The sequence below is a fragment of the Gracilinanus agilis genome, chromosome 2, assembly GCF_016433145.1.
Source record: "Gracilinanus agilis isolate LMUSP501 chromosome 2, AgileGrace, whole genome shotgun sequence".
NCBI classification, from domain to species: domain Eukaryota; kingdom Metazoa; phylum Chordata; class Mammalia; order Didelphimorphia; family Didelphidae; genus Gracilinanus; species Gracilinanus agilis.
This window is the reverse complement of record NC_058131.1, coordinates 581,972,057-581,992,487: the sequence shown is the minus strand read 5'-3', so window position 1 is coordinate 581,992,487 and position 20,431 is coordinate 581,972,057. Positions and strand designations below refer to the sequence as shown.

Below are 20,431 nucleotides of genomic sequence, written 5' to 3'. Positions count from 1 at the left end.
CCCTTGTCACAAACGACTTTTCAGTAATTTCCCTTAGGCTTGCCTTGCTGTAGGCGCAGGCATGATGGCTATAAGTCCTGAATAGGGAGGGGCCAGAGCAGTAGGGAGGGAGGGAGGTAGGGAGGTGGTAGGGAGGGAGGGAGGGAGGGAGGGGCCTGGGAACTTGTGTGTTGCGGAACCATAGTCCCATGCCCCGAAGTTCCCTAGGATTTGGATCGGCTTCTTAGTCGAGTGGTTTCCGGAATTTCCTGTTCCGTTCCATGTGAGACCAGGAGCGGCCAAGATGTCGGAGAAGAAAAGTTTACGGGGCAAGCGTCAGCAGACCTTGGATCACTGCTTGAAGGAGCTGGGCACTGCCACTGCTCACCCAGAGCAGTTCCTTACGTAAGTATCCTGATATGGGAGAGCTCCGAGGAGAAGTCAGAGTGGAGGATACCTCGGCCACGCGGCCTTGTCCCTCGGTCTCGCTCTTCTGTCGCGGGCTCATCTGGCAGGGTTGAAGATAGGGAGAAAAATGGTTATCGTTGTTACCCTGGCTTCGTAGGCTGTTTAAAGGCCAAGAGCTACCACCCTGTGGTTCTAGGCCAACCAGGCTGGGCATTTAGACCAGTGATTTTGCTTGACAAACCAAGGGTTTCCCACCAGGTCCCTAGGAACAGCAGTATTTGGGGATGACCAGAAATAAACATTTATTAAGCGCCTTCCGTGTACCAGGCACTGGAGATGCAAAACATTGCAAAAGATAGATCTCCTCTCAAGGAGCTGAGAGTCTAATAGGGGAGACAACATTCAAATAACTATATACAAACAAGCTTTATGATGGTTGAAGATAATCACCAGAGTGAAGGCATTGCAGGAAAGGGAAAAGATCCCTGTAGAAGGTGAGATTTTAGCAGGACTTCAAGGAAGAAGTAGAAGGGGATAGGGCGGGAGAAAATTCCAGGCTTGGGGAAAGCCAGTGAGAATGGCTGTGGTTAGGAACAATAAGTATGACTGGATCAAAGAGTATCTGGAGGAAAGGAAAAGGTGTAAGAAGGCTGGAAAAGTAAGGGAGGACAGGTTACAAAGAACTTTAACTTACTTTAGACCACTTGGATCCATCGGACATGCTAAAATTTCCTATAAAATTTGTCTTAAGAGTTTTCAAGATCTCATTGCCAGTTGGAGATATTTATAAAGAGTTAAAGTTTGCCCATCAAGTATTAGAAGAACTTTCATATAGACAAGAAAGTAAATAAGTTCCTTTCAGTCTCAAAAGGCAGAACTTGGTATTAGGTATTAGAAACAGAGAGGCAGTTATAATGTAAGAAAATACAGCCTTGTAGTTAGAACTATTTAGAAGTGGAAGGAGATTCCTCAAAAAGTAGTAGATTTTCTGTTACTGGAGGTCTTCAAGTAGTCTTTCAGGGATGTAGTAAAAGGATTTCTTGGTCCAGGTTACAATGTATTCTACATGCCCTCCGACTTCCATTACTGCCTTTAGATTCTGTAATTCTATCAGGATAGGTGTTTATATGAGTTCAGTTTTGAAGGAAAAGAGAAACTTTGACAGGCTGAGATCTAGAGAGTACATTTAAGTCAATGTGATGCCCATTCTGCAAATAGAATGAATGTAGACAGATCTAATTCAATTAACTGAATTTTAAGAACTTCCACTATCCTGGAGTGTGAACTGGAGAGAGATTTTTAGTAAATCTCCTTTGAAGAAATTAGAGCTACCTAAGCTAGAGAAAATTCTGAGAGTAAATGTCAGCTATCTCCAGCTATCATGTAACAGGGATTAGATTTATTTTTATTGACATCAGAGAACCAAACTAGATATAGTAGTAGGTAGAAAGTCCAGAAAGAAAACTTTAATAAAATCAGAGCTGGCCAAAGTGGAATGAGATTTCTCAGAAGGTAGTGGACTCACTACCACTAGAGAGCTTAAAGTGGACTCTAGATGACCATTTCTCATATTGTAGAGGAGTTTTCTGTTCAGGTATATAGGTTAAACTAGATTCCATGCAGGGGGCAGCTGGGTAGCCCAATGGATTGAGAGCCAGGCCCAAAGACCGGGGATCCTTGGTTCGAATATGGCCTCAGACACTTCCTAGCTGTGTGACTCTGGGCAAGTCACTTGACTCCCTTTGCCTAGCCCTTAGAACCAATACTCAGTATTGATTCTAAGATGGAAGGTAAGGATTTAAAAAATTTAACTAGATTCCATGGGGTCCCTTCCATTCCTGAGATTCCAAGTTCCATTATGACCTGTAATCCAAGAGGCCTAAAATATTAGCAGTTATACTTACACCTTAGGCCTTTGGAAGATTTTATAGGATGGCATGTTTAAGAATTGCAAAGGATGAGAAGACTTGGATAGGTTAGGTTTCTAGCAGTGCAGAGAACATGTATGATGTTAATTATCACAGATCTGTTGAAGTATGGCTTGCCATTGTTTTATATTTCATGTTGTACATGTCATGCAAACACCCTTAATAAGTTCTTAGACATATCTGTGCACAATGACCCAGTAGTGATTATTCAGCATCTACTATGTGCCAGGTACTCTGTATACTAAGCAATGGAGATACAAAGAAAGGCATATATAATTCTTACTCTCAAGGAACTCAATCTAATGAGGGTGGGAAGGTGGGGAGAGATAACATATAAACCATATGTACAAACAAGATATGTCCATATTGGACATAGTCTTAGAGGGAGAGTCCTACCAGTATGAAAGATTAGGAAAGGCCTGGAAGAAAGTGGAATTTTAGCTGAGCTTAGGAAATAGAGGTTGTTAGATAGAGCTTTCCAGGCATTGGAAGCAGCCAGGGAAAATGCAAGGAATTGAAGTGGCTTATGTGAGAAAGAGCAAGGAGGCCAGAGTCACTGGATCAGGGTGGAGTGCATGGAAGGAGTGAGATATGTAAGAAGATTGGAAAGGTAAGAAGGAGCCAGGTAATAAAGGACTTTGAAAACCAAAGAGAATTTTATATTTATCCTGTAGGCAGTAGGGACTTACTGGAGTTTGTTGATTTAAGGATGACATGGTCAGGTCTGCTCTTAGAAAGATCACTTTGGGAGCAGAGTAGAAGATGGGTTGGAGTAGGATAGGACTTCAACAAATTGATGAATTATCTTAGGTAGGATAATGATAAAATAGGGGCAAGGGTGGTATGAATAATTGAAATATTTTGCTTATCACCAAATTTTGTTTTGCCATAGATTTTTTACTTCTTCCTTCAACAAAGTTTTGCAGTAAGTTACCGAGTAGAGTAGCAAAATTTCTCCTTAATTTTACTACTCCAGGAAATGATGTAGGAACGTTGGTATGTCCTAAAATTTTGTACCTAAAAATGTGGCAAGTATTAATTTGTTTCATTCAATTTTTCTTCTCTTAATATAGTGTTCAAAATGGATTGGCTGTAAATTTTACATTTTTAACGAAAACACTTTATGATTTACATAAAACATTCAAGACTGATGTCGTTCTTGGGAGCCCTTTAAAAGAACTGGTGATAGAAGACTTTGATGATGAGCAGATTTGGCAGCAACTGGAATTGCAGAATGAACCAGTTTTACAATACTTTAAAAAAGCTGTTAATGGAAGCATTAAAGACAAGAAACTCTGTCTTCTTCCAGAGAGTGAAGAGGTTGACTCAGAGATGGATGTTGACAATGAGGAAGAAATAGAGCAGGATTCAAACTTGAAGCAAAAGTCAGATCTAGTTAATGATAGCCTTAAAGAAGAGATTAAGAAAAATAAAAAGTTAGATAAAATTGATGTTCAGAAAAGTTCAGATTTTAGTGATGAAGATTCTGACCTTAACTTTGATATTGATAAATTAGAACAACAAAACAAGTCAAAAGTGTTTATTAAATCAAAAGAGAAATCCATAGTAGATGATAAATTTTTCAAGTTGTCTGAAATGGAATCCTTCTTGGAAGATATAGAAAAAGAGGAGAGAGAAAAAAAGAAAGATGGTGAAGAAGAGGAAGTTGATTATTTTGAAGAAATTGTGTCTGATGAGGATGGTGACCTATTTGGAGACTCTCCAAAAAAGGTAAAGTTATTCTTTTGTCTAATGGTTAAGTTTTGCCCTTTTTCTTTTATGATATCTTTAATATAAAAAAAGGACCTCCTTTTTCATAGTTTGATGAGGCTGATAATAAAAATGACCTAAAATTTTACCAAACCCATTGCTTCCTATCCTATTTTCTGTGTAAGTTATGAGCATATATTCTGATATACTCCAGCTTTCCCATGAAACCTCAATCAAAATAGAAAAGATTATAACCTCCAGAATTCAATTATTTAAAAGTACATTTAACAATTAGTGCCTAATTGTTCTGATCATTCCACCTAAACCTACTCCTTTTACACTTTCCAGGTCCAGAACATCATTATCCTTGTAGTAGGTACCATTTGAAAACTTGGAGTCATCCTTTACTTTTCACTCTCTTTTATCCCACACATCCAGTTAGTTGCCAAGACTTGTTGATTCTATCTCTAACATGTTTTGGATCGAAAGTATTTTCTCAAATCCTAAGGCCACCTTCTAGTTCAAGGCCACATTGCCTCTTACTTATACTATCATAATGGCCTCCCATTTCGTTTCCCTGTTTCAAGTCTTTTCCTATCATTCCATCCTCTAATTTTTGCCAAAGTGATTTTCCTAAAACACAAATCTGTATCACTCTTGTACTCTTATGAGCTTGTAAACTTGTAAACTTATGAGCTCTTCATTATATCTAAGATCAGATAAAAAAACTCCTTTATGTGGCTCTTGAGACTTTTTACAACCTAGATTCAATCTACTTTATATTCTTCTTCTTACGTTCTACAGCTAATTTAGCTTTAATATTTCTCTTATAAAATGTTTTGCATTGGCTTTAACCTCTCTGAGAATTTATTCTTTCTTCATCTATAATTTACATCTTCCACACGAAACCTTTCATATTCTCTGCTATTAGTACACTTCTGCTTCCCTATCATGATCTTATATTTGTTTTGTATGTATATGTACTTAATATACATATATATTATTATACATGTGTGTATTTTGTCTCCCTCAATGTAGTGTTTGCTTCTTGAGAACAGAGACTTTCACTTCTGTTTTTTATTTTCAATGTCTAACAGTCAATGTTTATAAATTTATTTTTCTTATAGTAAGAGATATAGAATTCTGTGTTGTCTTGTCAAATTTGAATATTTTTGTGTGCTAAAAAATCAATGAATGATCTGCATGCTGATCTTATGTGTTATGTTTTTCTTTTGCACTTAATTTCTAATTTCAGTTATTGTCATTGAAAAATATCAACATGTAGAAAGAACTTTTTTAAAAGTTTATCTTGGTGGGGTAGCTGGGTAGCTCAGTAGATTGAGAACCAGGCCTAGAAGATAGGAGGTCCTAGGTTCAAATCCGGCCTCAGACACTTCCCAGCTGTGTGACCTTGGGCAAGTCACTTGACCCCCATTTCTACCCTTACCACTCTTCTGCCTTGGAGCCAAATTGGCTCCAAGACAGAAGGTAAGGGTTAAAAAAAAATTAAATTAAAAAAAAAAAGTTTATCTTGGTACAGGTAGGTGGTTTAGTGGATAGATAGGCCTGCAGACTGGAGTTTCTGGGTTTGAATGTTGACCTCAGACACCTCCTAGCTTGAGTAATCCTGTTAAATGCCCCTGCGTCCCCCAACACTCCTCCCAAGTTGCCTACCCCTTACTGCTCTTCTGCCTTGGAACTGATAGTGTTGATTCTAAGACAGAAGGTAAGGGTTTAAAAAATGTATTTTAAAAAAGCTTATCTTTAAGGTCATTCTCAAATACAAGGGTTAAATGTTTTATTTTAGTCAGGTAAAAGTTCCAGAAACCTAAAGTACAAAGATTTCTTTGACCCAATTGAAAGTGATGATGATGAACTGAGTCTGGATGGGGATGAAGATGAAGTCAGTGAAGAAGACTATGAAGGAATTTCAGAAGAGTAAGTATTTTTGTATGGTTACAATGTGAGTTGTTATATGTGTTATTTTGTTATCCCAAGATAACCCCAAAGAAGCCATAATTATCTCAGTGTATAAAATGGGGTTGAAGTTTTACAGTAGCTTGTACTTTTGCTATATGGTTCTTTCATTTGGTTCCTATTTTTAATAAAAATCACTAATTTCAACATGTCATCAGTTATTAGAAATTATGAACTATTATTAAGCCTGCAATTTGAGTATATTTGTTTAAATGAATATTATTGAATATTAACAAATGTATCAAATGAATTTTTATGAACTCTGTTCTTTTAGCTATATAGGAATTGATTTAGAATGATTCCTTCTTGAGTTTTCATAAGTTACTGACTTTGAAAGTATAGGAAACTTATTAGATTTTGGGGTGTGGTGTATTTAAAATGGAAATGCTTGGTAAAAAATAATTTTTTTCCTTCCAAAGAAGTTACATGTAAAAATAATATTTTCTTTGCTAAATATTTTGATGGCTTAGCGAGGAAGATAATGAAAATGTGAAAAAACAACTTGAAGAGATGAGAAAAGAACTTGAAGATATGAAAAGAGTAACCTTTGACTTGCCTGATGACAAAAAAACTGAAGACACAGATATTTCCAGGGAAAAGAATAGTTCTGGTGAAGTAAAATCCTCTTTTGAACAAAGACAGGAAAAGGTAATATGTAGTCAATACATATTATATGAAGAAACAAAACATTTGACTTTCAGTAGCTGTCTTGTCATTTCTTAATGTTGGTTGAAAAAATGTGCTTTTAAATTTCAAAGTGGTATATAAATGGTGAATTATTATTGTTATATAAATGGTGAATTATTATTATTGTTATATAAGTATTAATATATTTTCCTAACTCACTAAAGGCCTCTTCTAATGCATGGAGGCACTCTTGTGGTCTTGAAAGCTGGGCCTGCACAAGTTCTGGTAGACGCTGCCTAGTTAGGAAAGTTTTAAGAGCAAGTTTGGTCTAGGTGTTCATTTATCTCTGGTTGGCTACCTCTTCTCTCAGAGGCCATTGATTAATGTAGTAGAAATTGTGACCAGTATAGATGGAGGCTATCCCACTAGTGAAGTGATAGGTTTGTGTAGCATTGGAGCACTTTCCTAAATGCAGAGTACTGAAATAATTACTTTTCTCTATTCTCAGATGGCAGAAAGAATTAAATCTTTAGAGAAAGAGTTGCTGGAACAGAAACCTTGGCAGCTTCAAGGGGAAGTGACAGGACAAAAGAGACCAGAAAACAGCCTTCTAGAGGAAACATTACACTTTGACCATGCAGTCAGGATGGGTAAATGTTATATTTGTTTATGTACTGTTTTTAAGATAGCATTTGATAAAGAATTTAACATTTATTTTTCTAAAATAATGATTGATGATTCTTAACCCTACCTTTGTGAACCTTAGCAGTTACTTCATCTTTCTAAGCATCAAGTTTCCTGCTCTGTAAACTGAGGGCCTTGATCTAATTACATTTTACATATGTCTTATCTGATCTTCACAATAACCCTAAGCAGTAGATAGATACTATTATTATCCCCATTTTACAGAAGAGGAAGGTGTATTGTGATCATACAAATGTAAACTTTAAATTCTTCATTGGGATGCTATAGATTTTTTGCTTGGGATGTTTGTAATTACAAAGTATTAATACTGGCATATTGGTTTAAAAAATTAGAATTTAGATAAATGAGTGTTTAGAACTTTAAGATAGTTGTCTTAGAACCCTTTGTATTCATAACAACAAAGGTAATACCAGTTAAAACAATTTTGGAACCTCTTTTAGAATTATCCATGAGGCTATGTCACATTCTTCAAGATCCCCAGTGATGTTATTAAAACTTGTCTTTTGAGAATGAATCTAATTTTTGGAAATAGCAAAAAGTCATTCAAAATCACATTTGGATAATGAGGAAATTTATCAAGTTGGATAAAAATAATATATAGTGTAACTGATTCATAAATTGACTCTGAAGAAAATCCTCCAATAAAAAATTTTTTAAATGTGTTAAACAGTGACATTATAAAAATAAATATCTTGCCAAAGTGATTAGTTTTATGTGTATATAACTTAGATATATAACTTTTCTGACTATTTGGGGATAAGGTTGGGTGGGGTAGATAAAGATCCCACTACTTTAGTCACCTCATATATTGTTCAGTCATTTGTCGTGTCCAACTCTTTGTGTGACCCCTTTTGGAGTTATCTTAGCAGAGATACTGAAGTTCTTTGCCATTTCCTGCTCCAGTTCATTTTACAGATGAAGAAACAGTCAAACGTGACTTGCCTAGGAATCATATAGTCTAAGGCCAAATTTGAACTCAAAAGTCCAAAATTGGACTCCAGGTCCAGTGCCTTGTAGTCACTACACCACACCTAACTTCCCTAACCCTTGTATACTAGACAGTAGTGGCATTTTACAAATCTTGCATAGTGATCTTTAAGTTTAAAAAGTACTTTCACATCTGCTATTTTATTCTCATGAGAACCCTGTAAGGAAGGCAGTACAAGTAGTTTTGTCCCTATTAATTGGTAAGGAAGTTGAAGCCCAGCAGGTTTATTCACCTTGGAAGTAGCAAAATCAATTATAGTCCAACTCCTTTAATTCCTGCTGTAGGACTCTTATATCAGTTGATTTAAGTGGACTTTGATTTATTTTAGTTTAACCAGTCCTGGTAAAAGAATTTTGTTTTTTCAAGATGTTTTGATCAATAGAAAGGACCTCCATGTGGGTGCTGAAATAGTTTTTAAAAATATAGTAGCACTTTAAATGTTATTAAATATTATCTTAATCTATGTTATATTATCTTTTTAGCACCTGTGATTACTGAGGAAACCACTTTACAACTTGAGGATATCATCAAACAAAGAATAAGAGATCAGGTTAATAAAATTTAATTTACAACACTTACATTTTGAGAAATGAAGATAAGATTCTTTTGACTTGATTAAAGCAGTGAGCTATATTTTTTATTTATTTCAGCAATTCTCAAATATTTTTATAAGGTTTTCATTAAAAAGTTGGAGTTTGGTAGGCAGAATTTTACCACCTTTTTTTAATTAGGAAAATCCATTCAGTTCTTTGTGATTAGGATGGACCTGGGATGGGGCAGAGCGAGAAGAGACTGTTCAAGCCATTTCCTTGCTTGTATACCTTGCTGATATTTTAAATTTGAGGAACAAGAAGCAGGATATGGTTAGAAGCCATATGTTGCCTTGCTATAGTGCCATGAAGGAAAGGGTAGATGTTGGCAGCTATTGCACTGAAATCAGGCTGATTATTTTAGCCAGCACAGGAATCCTTGATGTTGTAGACACATCTTATAATTTGGTTAGTATAATTATCTTATAATAATTTTGAAGTATTAAGCACTTGATCATTTTATTTAATATATGAAAATTTTGTTTAATTGTTCTTATTCTGGGACCATTAGAATAAAACTTTAACTAGCTTTAATATTGTGCTTTTACCCATCTGCTTCCCTAATATAAAAATAGATAAGAAATTTCTTCCCTTACAAAGTATACTTGAATTTTTTTTAATGGCAGGCTTGATTTTTAAATAAATTCTCATGGGGGATTCCAAGTGTTCATCATATCTTTTGCACAAGTATTATTAACATCTTGGAAGAATTTATTTTTGCTTATGCTGAAACAGTAAAATAACCATGTTTTAGAAAGAAATTATTCTCTTATATATTCCCTACAAATTCAGGAAGGCCAGACTATTAAATAAAATAATTGAATTAAAATTTTCCCTTTTATTTTTTAGGCTTGGGATGATGTAGTACGCAAAGAAAAACCAAAGGAGGAGGCATTTGAATATAAGAAACGTTTAACATTAGACCATGAAAAGAGTAAATTGAGCCTTGCAGAGATTTATGAGCAGGAATACCTCAAACTTAATCAGGTAAGAAACCTTTTGGCCTTTTACTATATTTAAAAAAAAATTAGAGAATTTTCATACATTTCTTTTTCGTCATTGAAGTGAATGATGCCAGTTAGATTGGGTAGAAAAATAACAATTTTTTTTAGGGTGTTTTCTGTGAGGTAATAGAAAGTAACATTTCATTTGAAGCTGAAACTATCCTAGAGAAAATGAAACTATCTTTATAATTGTTTTAATTCACTTCTCAATAGTTCTTTTAAAATTTAGTATATTTGTAAAATGAACCAAATGAATTTATTTTTATATAGTATAGGGTTCCCCCCTATCCTCTGTTAAAATGGGATTATGTAAAGAAAATTTCATTAATTAACTAGACAGGTCATACTCTTCTAATTCTAGTAAATACTAAATTTAATTAATTCTCATTATGTGATTTCTAGGAAAAATGTTCAGATTTTGCTTGGGAATGGGAGAGTTTACTAGATTCAGTATAAGTTTGAAGACATTCTGTAATTTGGAGCTGTCAGAATTTTGTGTGCACTGAAGAGTTGATCTAGAACTTGATTCTAATTTAGCTTTCCTCATTCCCCTTCTAGAAAAGACCCAAACTCCTGTGTAGTCCTTGAGTCGTCCTAGTCTCCTTTTAAGTTTTAGACTAAGAGAGATTAGATTCAAGACTTGGAAACATCCTTTGAAGTTAGAGCATGAAGGCAAATAGCCATTCACTTTTCTATTTCTCTTATCTCATAATATTTGAGGCACTCTGACCTTTCTGTGGTAATGATTTTATTAGGGTAAATAGACATTTGAGAACTATTGTTGAATTTAGTTGCATTCTAGGAGTGCCATTTTTGATTGATATAACTTGGAGTAAGATATTAGATGAAGCAGCTAATGGACCTCCAAAAGCACACTTTAAAACAAAAGCCCCCATTAAGAATTCCTCTTGAGAAAATAGAACTATCCTCAAAAGTACCTTACCTACACGTTCTTTTCTGAGGGTTGTGTTAAGCTTACTTACTGAATTCATTATTTTAGCAAAAGAAAGAAGAGGAAGAAAACCCAGAGCATGTAGAAATTCAGAAGATGATGGATTTACTCTTTCAAAAATTGGATGCTCTTTCTGACTTTCATTTTACACCTAAACCAGTAAGTATATTGGATTTTAAGATTATTGAAAATTTTACATGACTTGCTGCTTTTCATATTTCTGTGAAATTAAGTATGAATTTTATATATAGCACTCTAGAAGATTAAAAACCATGGCTCAAAAAAATGGACCTTACCACAAATATATATAAATATGTCCTTATTGACTATAGAAGTTATTTTTTAATTATCTGATCTCAGTGGATCAGTTGATATTCAAGAATGACATAGTTGATTGCAATGTCAGAAACACATTAAGAAGTGGAGAATGGCAGTGGTTGTTGGCCATTCTGGCAATTCACAAGTCACCCTTTGTCTCTCCTTCCTGGGAACAATCAAATAAATCAGTTAGCATGAAAAGTATATACAAGGGAGGTGAGCTTGACCAGAGACCCTTGTTCAGTGTCATCATCCCCTACCTCTATCTCACAGCTTTTTTTTGCCCCATCTAGCCATTATCACCAATTCCAGGCTGTGTCAGCACTGTGCTTTCCCTCTTTCATACTCTCTCAGTCCTTTTTGAAGATTCTCCACCCCTTGCCATTCCCTTCATAGGAAAGTTTGGGGAACAGTGTCTTTTAGGATCAAGTCCAAATCCCTTATGCAAAACTGATATGCAAAACTCTCTGCTGCTCACTACCCCACTTCCTTACTTTCATTCTTTTACCATGCAGTTCTCTTTATTATGCCTGTTATCCTTCCCTAAAACTGTGCCTTTGTTCATTCTTGTGTTTTTTACCTCTCCATTTCACTCATCTAATTTTTTATCAATCTACTATCAAGGCCCATCTTTCTGCAAAATATTCCTAACCATGTCAACTCAGTGTGCTCTCTTATGTAAAAGGAAGATTATTGCCTCCTTCTAGGGAATATATTTTTACTTATCCTTGATTTAACATTTAATCAGCCATTGCCTTATGACATTGATGTCCTAAACCAGTTTTTGTTTGAATACCTATAGTGATGAGAAGCTTATTGACTTGAGATGGCACCTATTCCACATTTAGATAGCTCTACCTTTTAGGAATTTCTTCCTTATATTTCAGATTCTATATCTGCCTCTTGGCCATTTCCATTCATTCATCTTTTTTCCTAGACCAAAGCAAAAAAAGTGTAATCAGAATTTAAAATGACTTTTGTTAAAAAGGAATGAGGAGTAGTAGATATATAATCTTCTTTCTTTCTTTGTATCTCTTACTACTACTATCTCCCTAGAGATCTTCCTTCTAGATATTAGAGGATGGCTGGTATGTAGATCTTAAGGATATTATGGATGAAGGGAGGGATTAGGTGCCCAAGGCCTAAGGCAGCTATAATTGTTGAAGGAGGAATACCCACTCCTCTCACAATGGCTATTGATTTGATCTATCCCTCTTCTCTCTCTCTGACAGACTTGGTTGGTTAAGCCTGTCAGTGGCTTCCTTAACAGTTGCCCAGGTTGGGACCTCTTGAGAGGTTAGGTAGATTGTTAACCTCTCTAGGCCCAACCTGAGGTTGGATTAGTTGTTAATAGGCTATTGATTGGCTTTGGAAATGTTGGTATCTGACTGCATATTGGTTCTCCCTTTCTAAGGGCTGTGATAGAACGACCACTCAGGAAGGTACTTGTTGGTAAATCACTGTATTAACTTTTTTTTAAACCCTTAACTTCTGTGTATTGGCTCCTTGTTGGAAGAGTGGTAAGGGTGGGCAATGGAGATCAAGTGATGACTTGCCCAGGGTCACACAGCTGGGAAGTGTGTGAGGCCGGATTTGAACCTAGGACCTCCCATCTCTAGGCCTGACTCTCAATCCACTGAGCTACTCAGCTGCCCCCACTATATTAACTATTAATGGGGAAAGGATAACAAGGGTAATAGGTTTGGGGATTGGAAACCCTATTGCTATTGTTTGGCTACTAAGCTAATCATTGATCAGGACTGGAGATTGCTAGGCTGGTAGAGGCTTGAGGTCTTCACCCTCTCACTAACTTTGACCTGACCTGGCCACAGCCAAATCAGAGAATAGGGAAGGCTATTTATGTAGATATTGATTGATGATCTGTAAATTCTCTCAGCTCTACTACCAATAATATTGATGGATCACTAGCTCTCTCTCTCTCAGTCAAGCACAGGTCACAGGTTACAGGTTCAGGTTCAGGCCTACCTTCTTCTTCTCCTACCACTCTTCACCCTTCACCTCCCTGTGTCCCAGTTCTTGCTCCAAGAAAAGTTTGCTCAAGTCTCAGCTCTGAGTTCTGAGACCCCAATTCTAGTTCTTAGGGGGTATCTATCAACTAACTTTTGCCCCTGGCTCATGGCACCTGGGAACATTCTGAATCTCTCAACTGCCATCCCTGTCAGTCAAGGTGGCATCCATCTTTCTATTTTTAACACTTTCTATTATATGAGAAAATAAGTTTGCCTTTTGATTACTATCTATTCTTGGTTTATTTTGGGTATGTGCAAATTAATAGGTATATTTAGCATTTTTTTCAAATATCAAAATTAAGCTCATTCTCAGTTTACCTACTTGTCAAATGAGTTTGACTAGATAGCCTCCTCTACAGCCCCTTCCAGTTCTAAATCTGTTTCTCAGATCTCTAATGTCTGCTGTCATCTCTCAGGTCCTCTCCTAACAAACCTCTTGACAGAATCTAAAAACTATAATTTCTTAGATTTCCCTTTTCCCTCTTTTTAAAGATGGACTTTCAACAGGTCTCAAAAAACCAATAATATTACAATTATTTCATCAGGACCATTTTGATCTGATCATATCTAATTTTAGGTAATCAATATGTAAGCTGAATATTATCTCATTTTTACATGTTTTATTATATCACATATTTTTTTACAAGATTTCAAATCAATAGCATTATATCTACTCTTGTGTTTTTAAAGTGATTCCTGAGATGCTATTTTATATTATTTCACTTTCTAGCCTGTTCCAGAGGTTAAAATTGTCTCTAATCTTCCTGCTATCACTATGGAGGAAGTAGCACCTGTACATGTTAGTGATGCAGCACTCCTAGCTCCAGAAGAAATCAAGGTAAGAAGCAAATATTGAGAAAACAAGCAATTTTATAAATTACACACTTGTAACTTAGGTATTTGTGCTTTTAAATGTCTTTTTTGCTTATTTTCCATTTGAAAGTAAAGTTTATTTAGTAGATTATGGTATAAATTTAAAAAACATTTTTCCTCCTTTTCATCATTATTGTCTTTTCTAGGGCTTGTTCACATTGAAAATGTAAATTTTAATCTTTTCTTTCCTGGTTATGAAGAATAGAAAAGAATTAAAAGCAGCTAGTGGGTATCAAATACTACACAAATGCCTAAAAGAGGCCGCAATGTGTAGTAGGTAGGCAGAATCAGGAAGATGACCTGTTCAAGACCTGCCTCCAATACAGGCAAGCTGGGTGAATGTAAGCTAGTTACTTTTTTTCTCAACTCTATAAATCATAATTACAGAAGAATTGCTAATCTGTATCAATGAAGACAGAAGACAGGTGAAGTCTACAGGTCTCTCTCTCTCTCTCTTTTTCTCTCTCTCTCACACACACACATACACACACACACACACACACACACACACACGTGCACAGGATACACATTTTTAATTGTGCCTGTAATATTACATTTCAGCAACAGTTATTATAAGTGAACCCATACCAATGACATTGGTAAAAAAACTACCCTAAAGGTTTTTCTTTTAACTTTTATTGACAATAGAATTAGGCATTAATGATGGAATAAGAATATCCAGCTAAAGTTTGGAGACACCAGATATATAGGCAGTTTCCTTTATGTATGTACATTGTTTACATTTGAATGGTTGCTTCAGACATTGAGCTATCTTGTCCTGCTGGCCTCTGCCCAAGAAGCTGACCCTTTCTCATTCCTGTCTCCACCCTCACTTTCCTTCCCTGCCCATGTGGCAGAAGGATACTGATCTGCCCTGTTCACTCACTACTAGAGCCCTGGACACCACAGGCATTGGAAAGAATACTTCAAATCCCAGCACTGCTGCTTACTACTGCTGTGACTTTGAGGGAATTGTTTAACCTCCCTAGGCCTTAGTTTTCTTACTTGTAAAATTAGGAGGTTGGACTAGTGGGCCTTTAAAATCCTTTCCAGTTCTAAGTCTATGATATGAATCCTGTCTTCAGCTATTAGTTAGTTTCTCATGTCCCTCTATAACAGACTTCATCTTTGAAGATGCATGTAGTCAATCCTTACTTTTTAAATTGAATCTCAAATTGTAATTCTAAACATGTTTTTCCACAGAAATGTTGTTATAAATAGTAATTTGCTGATTATCACTAGGGATTGCTAAGTGGCACAATGAATAGTGCTGGGCCTGAAGTCAGGAAGACCTATCTTCCTGAGTTCAGATGTGCCCCCAGCCACTTACTAGCTGTGTGTCCTTGGACATATGATTTAATCCTTTTTGCCTTTGGTTTTCATCTATTAAATGAGCTGGAAAAGGAAATGGCAAACCACTATAGTATCTTTGCCCAGAAATTGAGTCAAGAAGAATTGGACACAACTGAAATGACTAAACAAAACCTAGTAATCCAACTTGAAATTTATTCTATTTTTTCTTTGGAAAAAATGTGCTTCATATTTTCAAAAGTAATTTTTAAAAAGTAACTTTTAGAATGTGTTCATTAATACATGGGAAGATTGCTAGTATATCATATCAGATTTATATCATTGATTTGCTCTGGAACTTTAATGCTTTTATTTTTCTGCATTTTAGTTTCTTTTTATGTAAGATGAGATTGCTTGCCTCTACTTTTTCCTTGAATATTGAGGATAAATTAAAGGTATTGTTTCTGTTTTCATAGGAGAAAAATAAAGCAGGTGACATAAAAACAGATGCAGAGAAATCTGCTACAGACAAGAAACGAGAACGAAGAAAGAAGAAATATCAGAAGCGTATGAAATTAAGAGCAAAGGAAAAACGGCAACAACTGCTAGCAAAGACCAAGCCTGAGCAGGCTGAAAAATTAAACAAAGCAGCAGCATCTGCGCAATTAAAGAAACTAACTAAAACGGGCAAAGCATCTATCCTAAAGGTAAGGCTGATCAGAAACATAAACCCTTATTATTTAAGAATCTTTGTTAAAAAAGTAGATGTCAGGAGCCAGCTAAAATGATACAGTGGATTGGGAGCCAGGCCTAGAGAGGGGGGCAGTCGTGGGTTCAAATTTGACCTTAGATACTTCCTAACTCTGTAACCCTGGGAAAACCACTTAACTTCCAATACCTGGTTCTTAACACTCTTGTCCCTTGGAACCACTACACAGGATCATTTTTAAGACAGAAGGTTAAGTTAAAAAAAGAGTCAATATCAGGATTTCTGCTATATTTGCCCTAATTGAATTGAGTTGGTTTCAATGGCATATAAGTTCCCTTTCAGTTCTAATTCTATGATCATAGCATTCTGTAATGAAAAAATTGATGGTATGGCAGTCTAGATGGATTTTTGATTGGCTTAAATTATGAATTCTACCATGCTGGGTTTGTTATGTCTCAAATTTCTTGATTAAACTTAGTATAGTTCTTTTGCCCTTCAAGCCTTATTTTTTTTTTTAAACCCTTGTACTTCGGTGTATTGTCTCATAGGTGGAAGATTGGTAAGGGTGGGCAATGGGGGTCAAGTGACTTGCCCAGGATCACACAGCTGGGAAGTGGCTGAGGCTGGGTTTGAACCTAGGACCTCCTGTCTCTAGGCCTGACTCTCACTCCACTGAGCTACCCAGCTGCCCCCAAGCCTTATTTTTTATAATTATTTCCTTCTTTGTAAGAAAAATATTACTGAAATATGTCACTAAATAAAAAGGAAAAACTAGCTAAAAGATCAAGTTCATTTAGCACAAAATTTATTTTAGTGTTTATTGGTGTTTGATTCAGAGAGTAAAATAGCTAAATGCTTATTAGAAGTTTAATTTATTCATTTTTATACCTGATCCTTCCTTCCTTCCCCTACATACAGTTCTTTCTCAATTTTTTAGACAGAATTGATGAAATTTGGATTCCCATTTTGAAATTGTTGTGTTTTAAAATGATCTTCCTGAAATAACAGCATATTTTACACTTACAATGAAGAATCCAATGTTTTGTGGTTTGCTTTTATTTATATATCCCATGGTGATGGTTTGCTTGACAATTGCCATTCTTTTGCTTTGGAATAAAGGGGAAGTATATGAGAGGAAGAAAGAAATCCACTGTACTCAAACATCAAACCGTAGCAACTCCATCCAAAATGCAGTTATTGGGAACCTAATACTTGGGTATAAGCCTATGACTTTTTACATGACTTTTAATAGGCCTTCAAATAGGTAAAAGGGAAACTTTGTTTTGGAGAAATATTTTTTTATATATGCTTTGTTTGTTTCCTGTTGTAGGATGAAGGTAAAGATAAGGCCTTGAAGTCTTCTCAAGCGTTCTTTTCTCAATTACAAGATCAAGTGAAAATGCAAATCCAGGATGCCAAGAAAACACAAAAGAAGCAGAAAAAGAAAAAAGAAATTTCTGTGCATAAACTCAAACTGTAACATATTTTATCATAATGTAAATATTAAACTAAGTAAATATTGGTTTCATCATCCTTTTTTTTTTAAAGACATTTTGGATAAATTTTTCTTTTCTTTATATTAAATATTTGTAGTTTCTAAGTTTTGAAGACTAAACCTGTAGATGTGTGTGGAACAGATAGATGCTGATCAATTTAATTCATCTGTTATGAGAAAAGGAGAGAGTGGGTGTAAACAAATAAGAGAGAGATTTTGCACAGAGAGCAGAGTGCAAAACATTGCCGCATGCCCAGGAACCAGATGCTGTGTTCTAAAAATGAGGAGACATTATAAAAAAGGACACAGAGGAGTCAAGAGACTTTTGGACTTCCTGTTGGGGGAATAGTCTGAAGCTGACAACTTCCTCTGGCTTTGGGATCTCTACAAGCTTAGGAGGGGGTTTTGATTTCTATCCCCTGGAAGCCAAAGCTTCAGATCCTGCTGTCCTGTTCTCTGATACATCCTGCATACCTGTGATCCACTTGTGTTCCAATGTCCTGAGAGAGTGTGACTTTAACTGCTGTGTAGATTTCTGCTGGCCAGCCAGTAAACTGTCTGTGAGAAAGCCTGAAGCCATCTTGGGTCTAACCTGAAGAGGGTTGATCCCTGAAATAAAGAGGTCAGCCTAACTACTCTGAAAGACTATATAATTCTAACCAAAACATTATCTGGGAGGATTATTAGCTTCAGGTAGTTAGTTAGCTGGGATTTTCTAGACAAGACAGTGTAGAGTAGGCAGCCAGAAGGCCAGAAGACTAGAAGACAACCCTTTTCAGGGTTCTTAAAAAGGGGGGTGGTTTATCTAGAAACTCTTTAGATGGGTATCCTATTCCCTAATCCTCCCTTCCAGTTTACTTTGGTTTAAAATAAACCCTGAACTGTTTTGTATGCTGCCTAAGAGTTTAAGAAGCGTGCTGAGCCTGTGGAGGCCTCTGGGCCTTCTCACTATGGGACACCCTCAATCTTGGTATCTTATTGCTACAAAACAACCATACAGACTATCTACCTATTTCACATCAAATATTTATTAAGTACCTACTATGTAACAGGCACTGCTAAGCACTGGGCATACAATTAATAAAAAGAAAGATAGTCACTTCCCTCAATAAGTTTAAAATCTGATGGGAAAGGGCAGACAACACAAAAAGAGACAGGAAAGCAGGGTTGAGGGCAAGTGGGGGTGGTGGTAGAGGGAGACACTAGGGTAACACTGACAAAGGTTTTCAAGTTCTCATGCCCAAACTGCAACTTCAAGCTGCCTCTGAGCCCCCATTACTCCAGAGAGCAGAGGGAGGAAGTGCTTGCTTTTGGCATCTGGACAGAGGGGTAGGGCATACCAAAAATGTCTTCGGGGCAGGGAAGAGGGGAACGGAGTAGTTCCCCCTTGCCAGCATGCCTGAACTTTGCCAAGGCTACCCTAGGTATCTTGTTCTCTAAAGTTAAAAATCAGCCAAAGCTACATACACAAAGTAAATTGAGTTGAGTCCAGTTTCTTCCCTCTATAAAAGAAAGCTTTGAGAGAAGTTAGTCCTCTGCCCTCCAATCAGAGGGGAGGAAGTAGAAGGTAGTGGTGCCAATCAAAGCTAGAGTTGGCAGGATGGTGGTGAGATTAGAGGTGATGAGGGAGGTACAAAAGTGATGGCATTTTGTAGATGAAACTTTCATTTTTAATAAAATAAAAAGTAGAATTTTTTAAATTAGTGGTAATGTATTGCTGTATATATACCTTCCTCTTAACCTCCCTTTAATAGCAGATGTGCAAAGTCATTGGTCAGGGCTAAGTGATGGTGAACCTTTTAGAGACAGCGCTGGGCCCTTGCCCCCCCAACCTCAACACCCAGTGCCTTGCCCTTGCCCTGCACTGAGTGCTGGATGTACCTCACCCAGCTCTTACCCCCACATGGGAAGGAGAAAGTATTCCCACTGGGCTGCTGGGCAGAGTGGCTGGTGAAATGAGGAATGTCCCCAGAGAGTGGAGAGAGAGGGAGGGGAATGGCCCTGAGTGCTCTGCTCCCCTTCTAGCTCTGCCACCTGTGAGCCACCCACCTTCCTCCTGTGTGTTCCCATTGGGCTGCTGGGCAGAGGGGTGGGAGATGTGAAAAAGTGTCATCAGGCACAAGGGGGATGGGGGCTTCTCCACTGGAGTCCCTCTGCCTTTCTAGCAATAACCTTTGGGGGGGGGGGGGAGTGGATAAAGATGGGGAAGGTGACCACTTGCCCACAGAGAGTGCTCTGTGTGCCATTTTTGGAATCAGTGCCATAGATTTGCCATTACTGATATAGTCCATGGCTTTGGGAAAGCATAAGCTGGGGATCAAAACTCAACAGGAACCAAGGAAGTAGTTTCCAAACTTTTAATCTTTTTTTTTTTTTTTTCCCTATTCTCCCTTACTGCTCCTCTGGTGCATTTTACTGGAAAGGCTTTCTGTTCATGGAGTTGAAAACTAATTTGCCCTGTTCAAAACTGCTGGATCCTCACTGAGCTTGGGGAGACCTAAATTAAGCAGTTATAGGGATCCATCAGTAGAGGACAGGATGAGTAACAGAGAACTGAGAAAGGGGAGTGAAATGGCAAGGTTTGTTGGAAAAGTAGATGCTTTTAGTGCTATCTACATCATCTTTCATAGTTTTAATTCAATTTAACAATGGTTTCATGAACCCCTATATATTCTAATATGGGGCATTAGAGATGAATGATGAAAAACAGTTTTTGACAATCTGATCTGGAGGAAAACTAGAGGAGTCATCTATAGTTTAAATCTGCTATTAAAGCTGATTCTCAGCAGAATCTTTCCAGTGCTAATCTTAAATAAGGCTGAGGAGAAGGAAATAAAATCCTTATATA

General features: G+C 36.7%; 1 protein-coding gene across 1 annotated transcript; it reads left to right on the top strand.

Moving 5' to 3' along the window:
- The first annotated feature begins 189 nt into the window (after positions 1-189).
- MPHOSPH10 (M-phase phosphoprotein 10) lies at positions 190-19,283 on the top strand. The gene is made up of 11 exons (XM_044662447.1): positions 190-384; positions 3,389-4,046; positions 5,833-5,963; positions 6,473-6,650; positions 7,138-7,279; positions 8,805-8,872; positions 9,762-9,899; positions 10,917-11,027; positions 13,947-14,054; positions 15,856-16,086; positions 17,419-19,283. The coding sequence occupies exons 1-11, from the start codon at positions 284-286 to the stop codon at positions 17,566-17,568; spliced, it is 2,016 nt and encodes a 671-aa protein (XP_044518382.1). The 5' UTR covers positions 190-283; the 3' UTR covers positions 17,569-19,283.
- Positions 19,284-20,431: the final 1,148 nt, after the last annotated feature.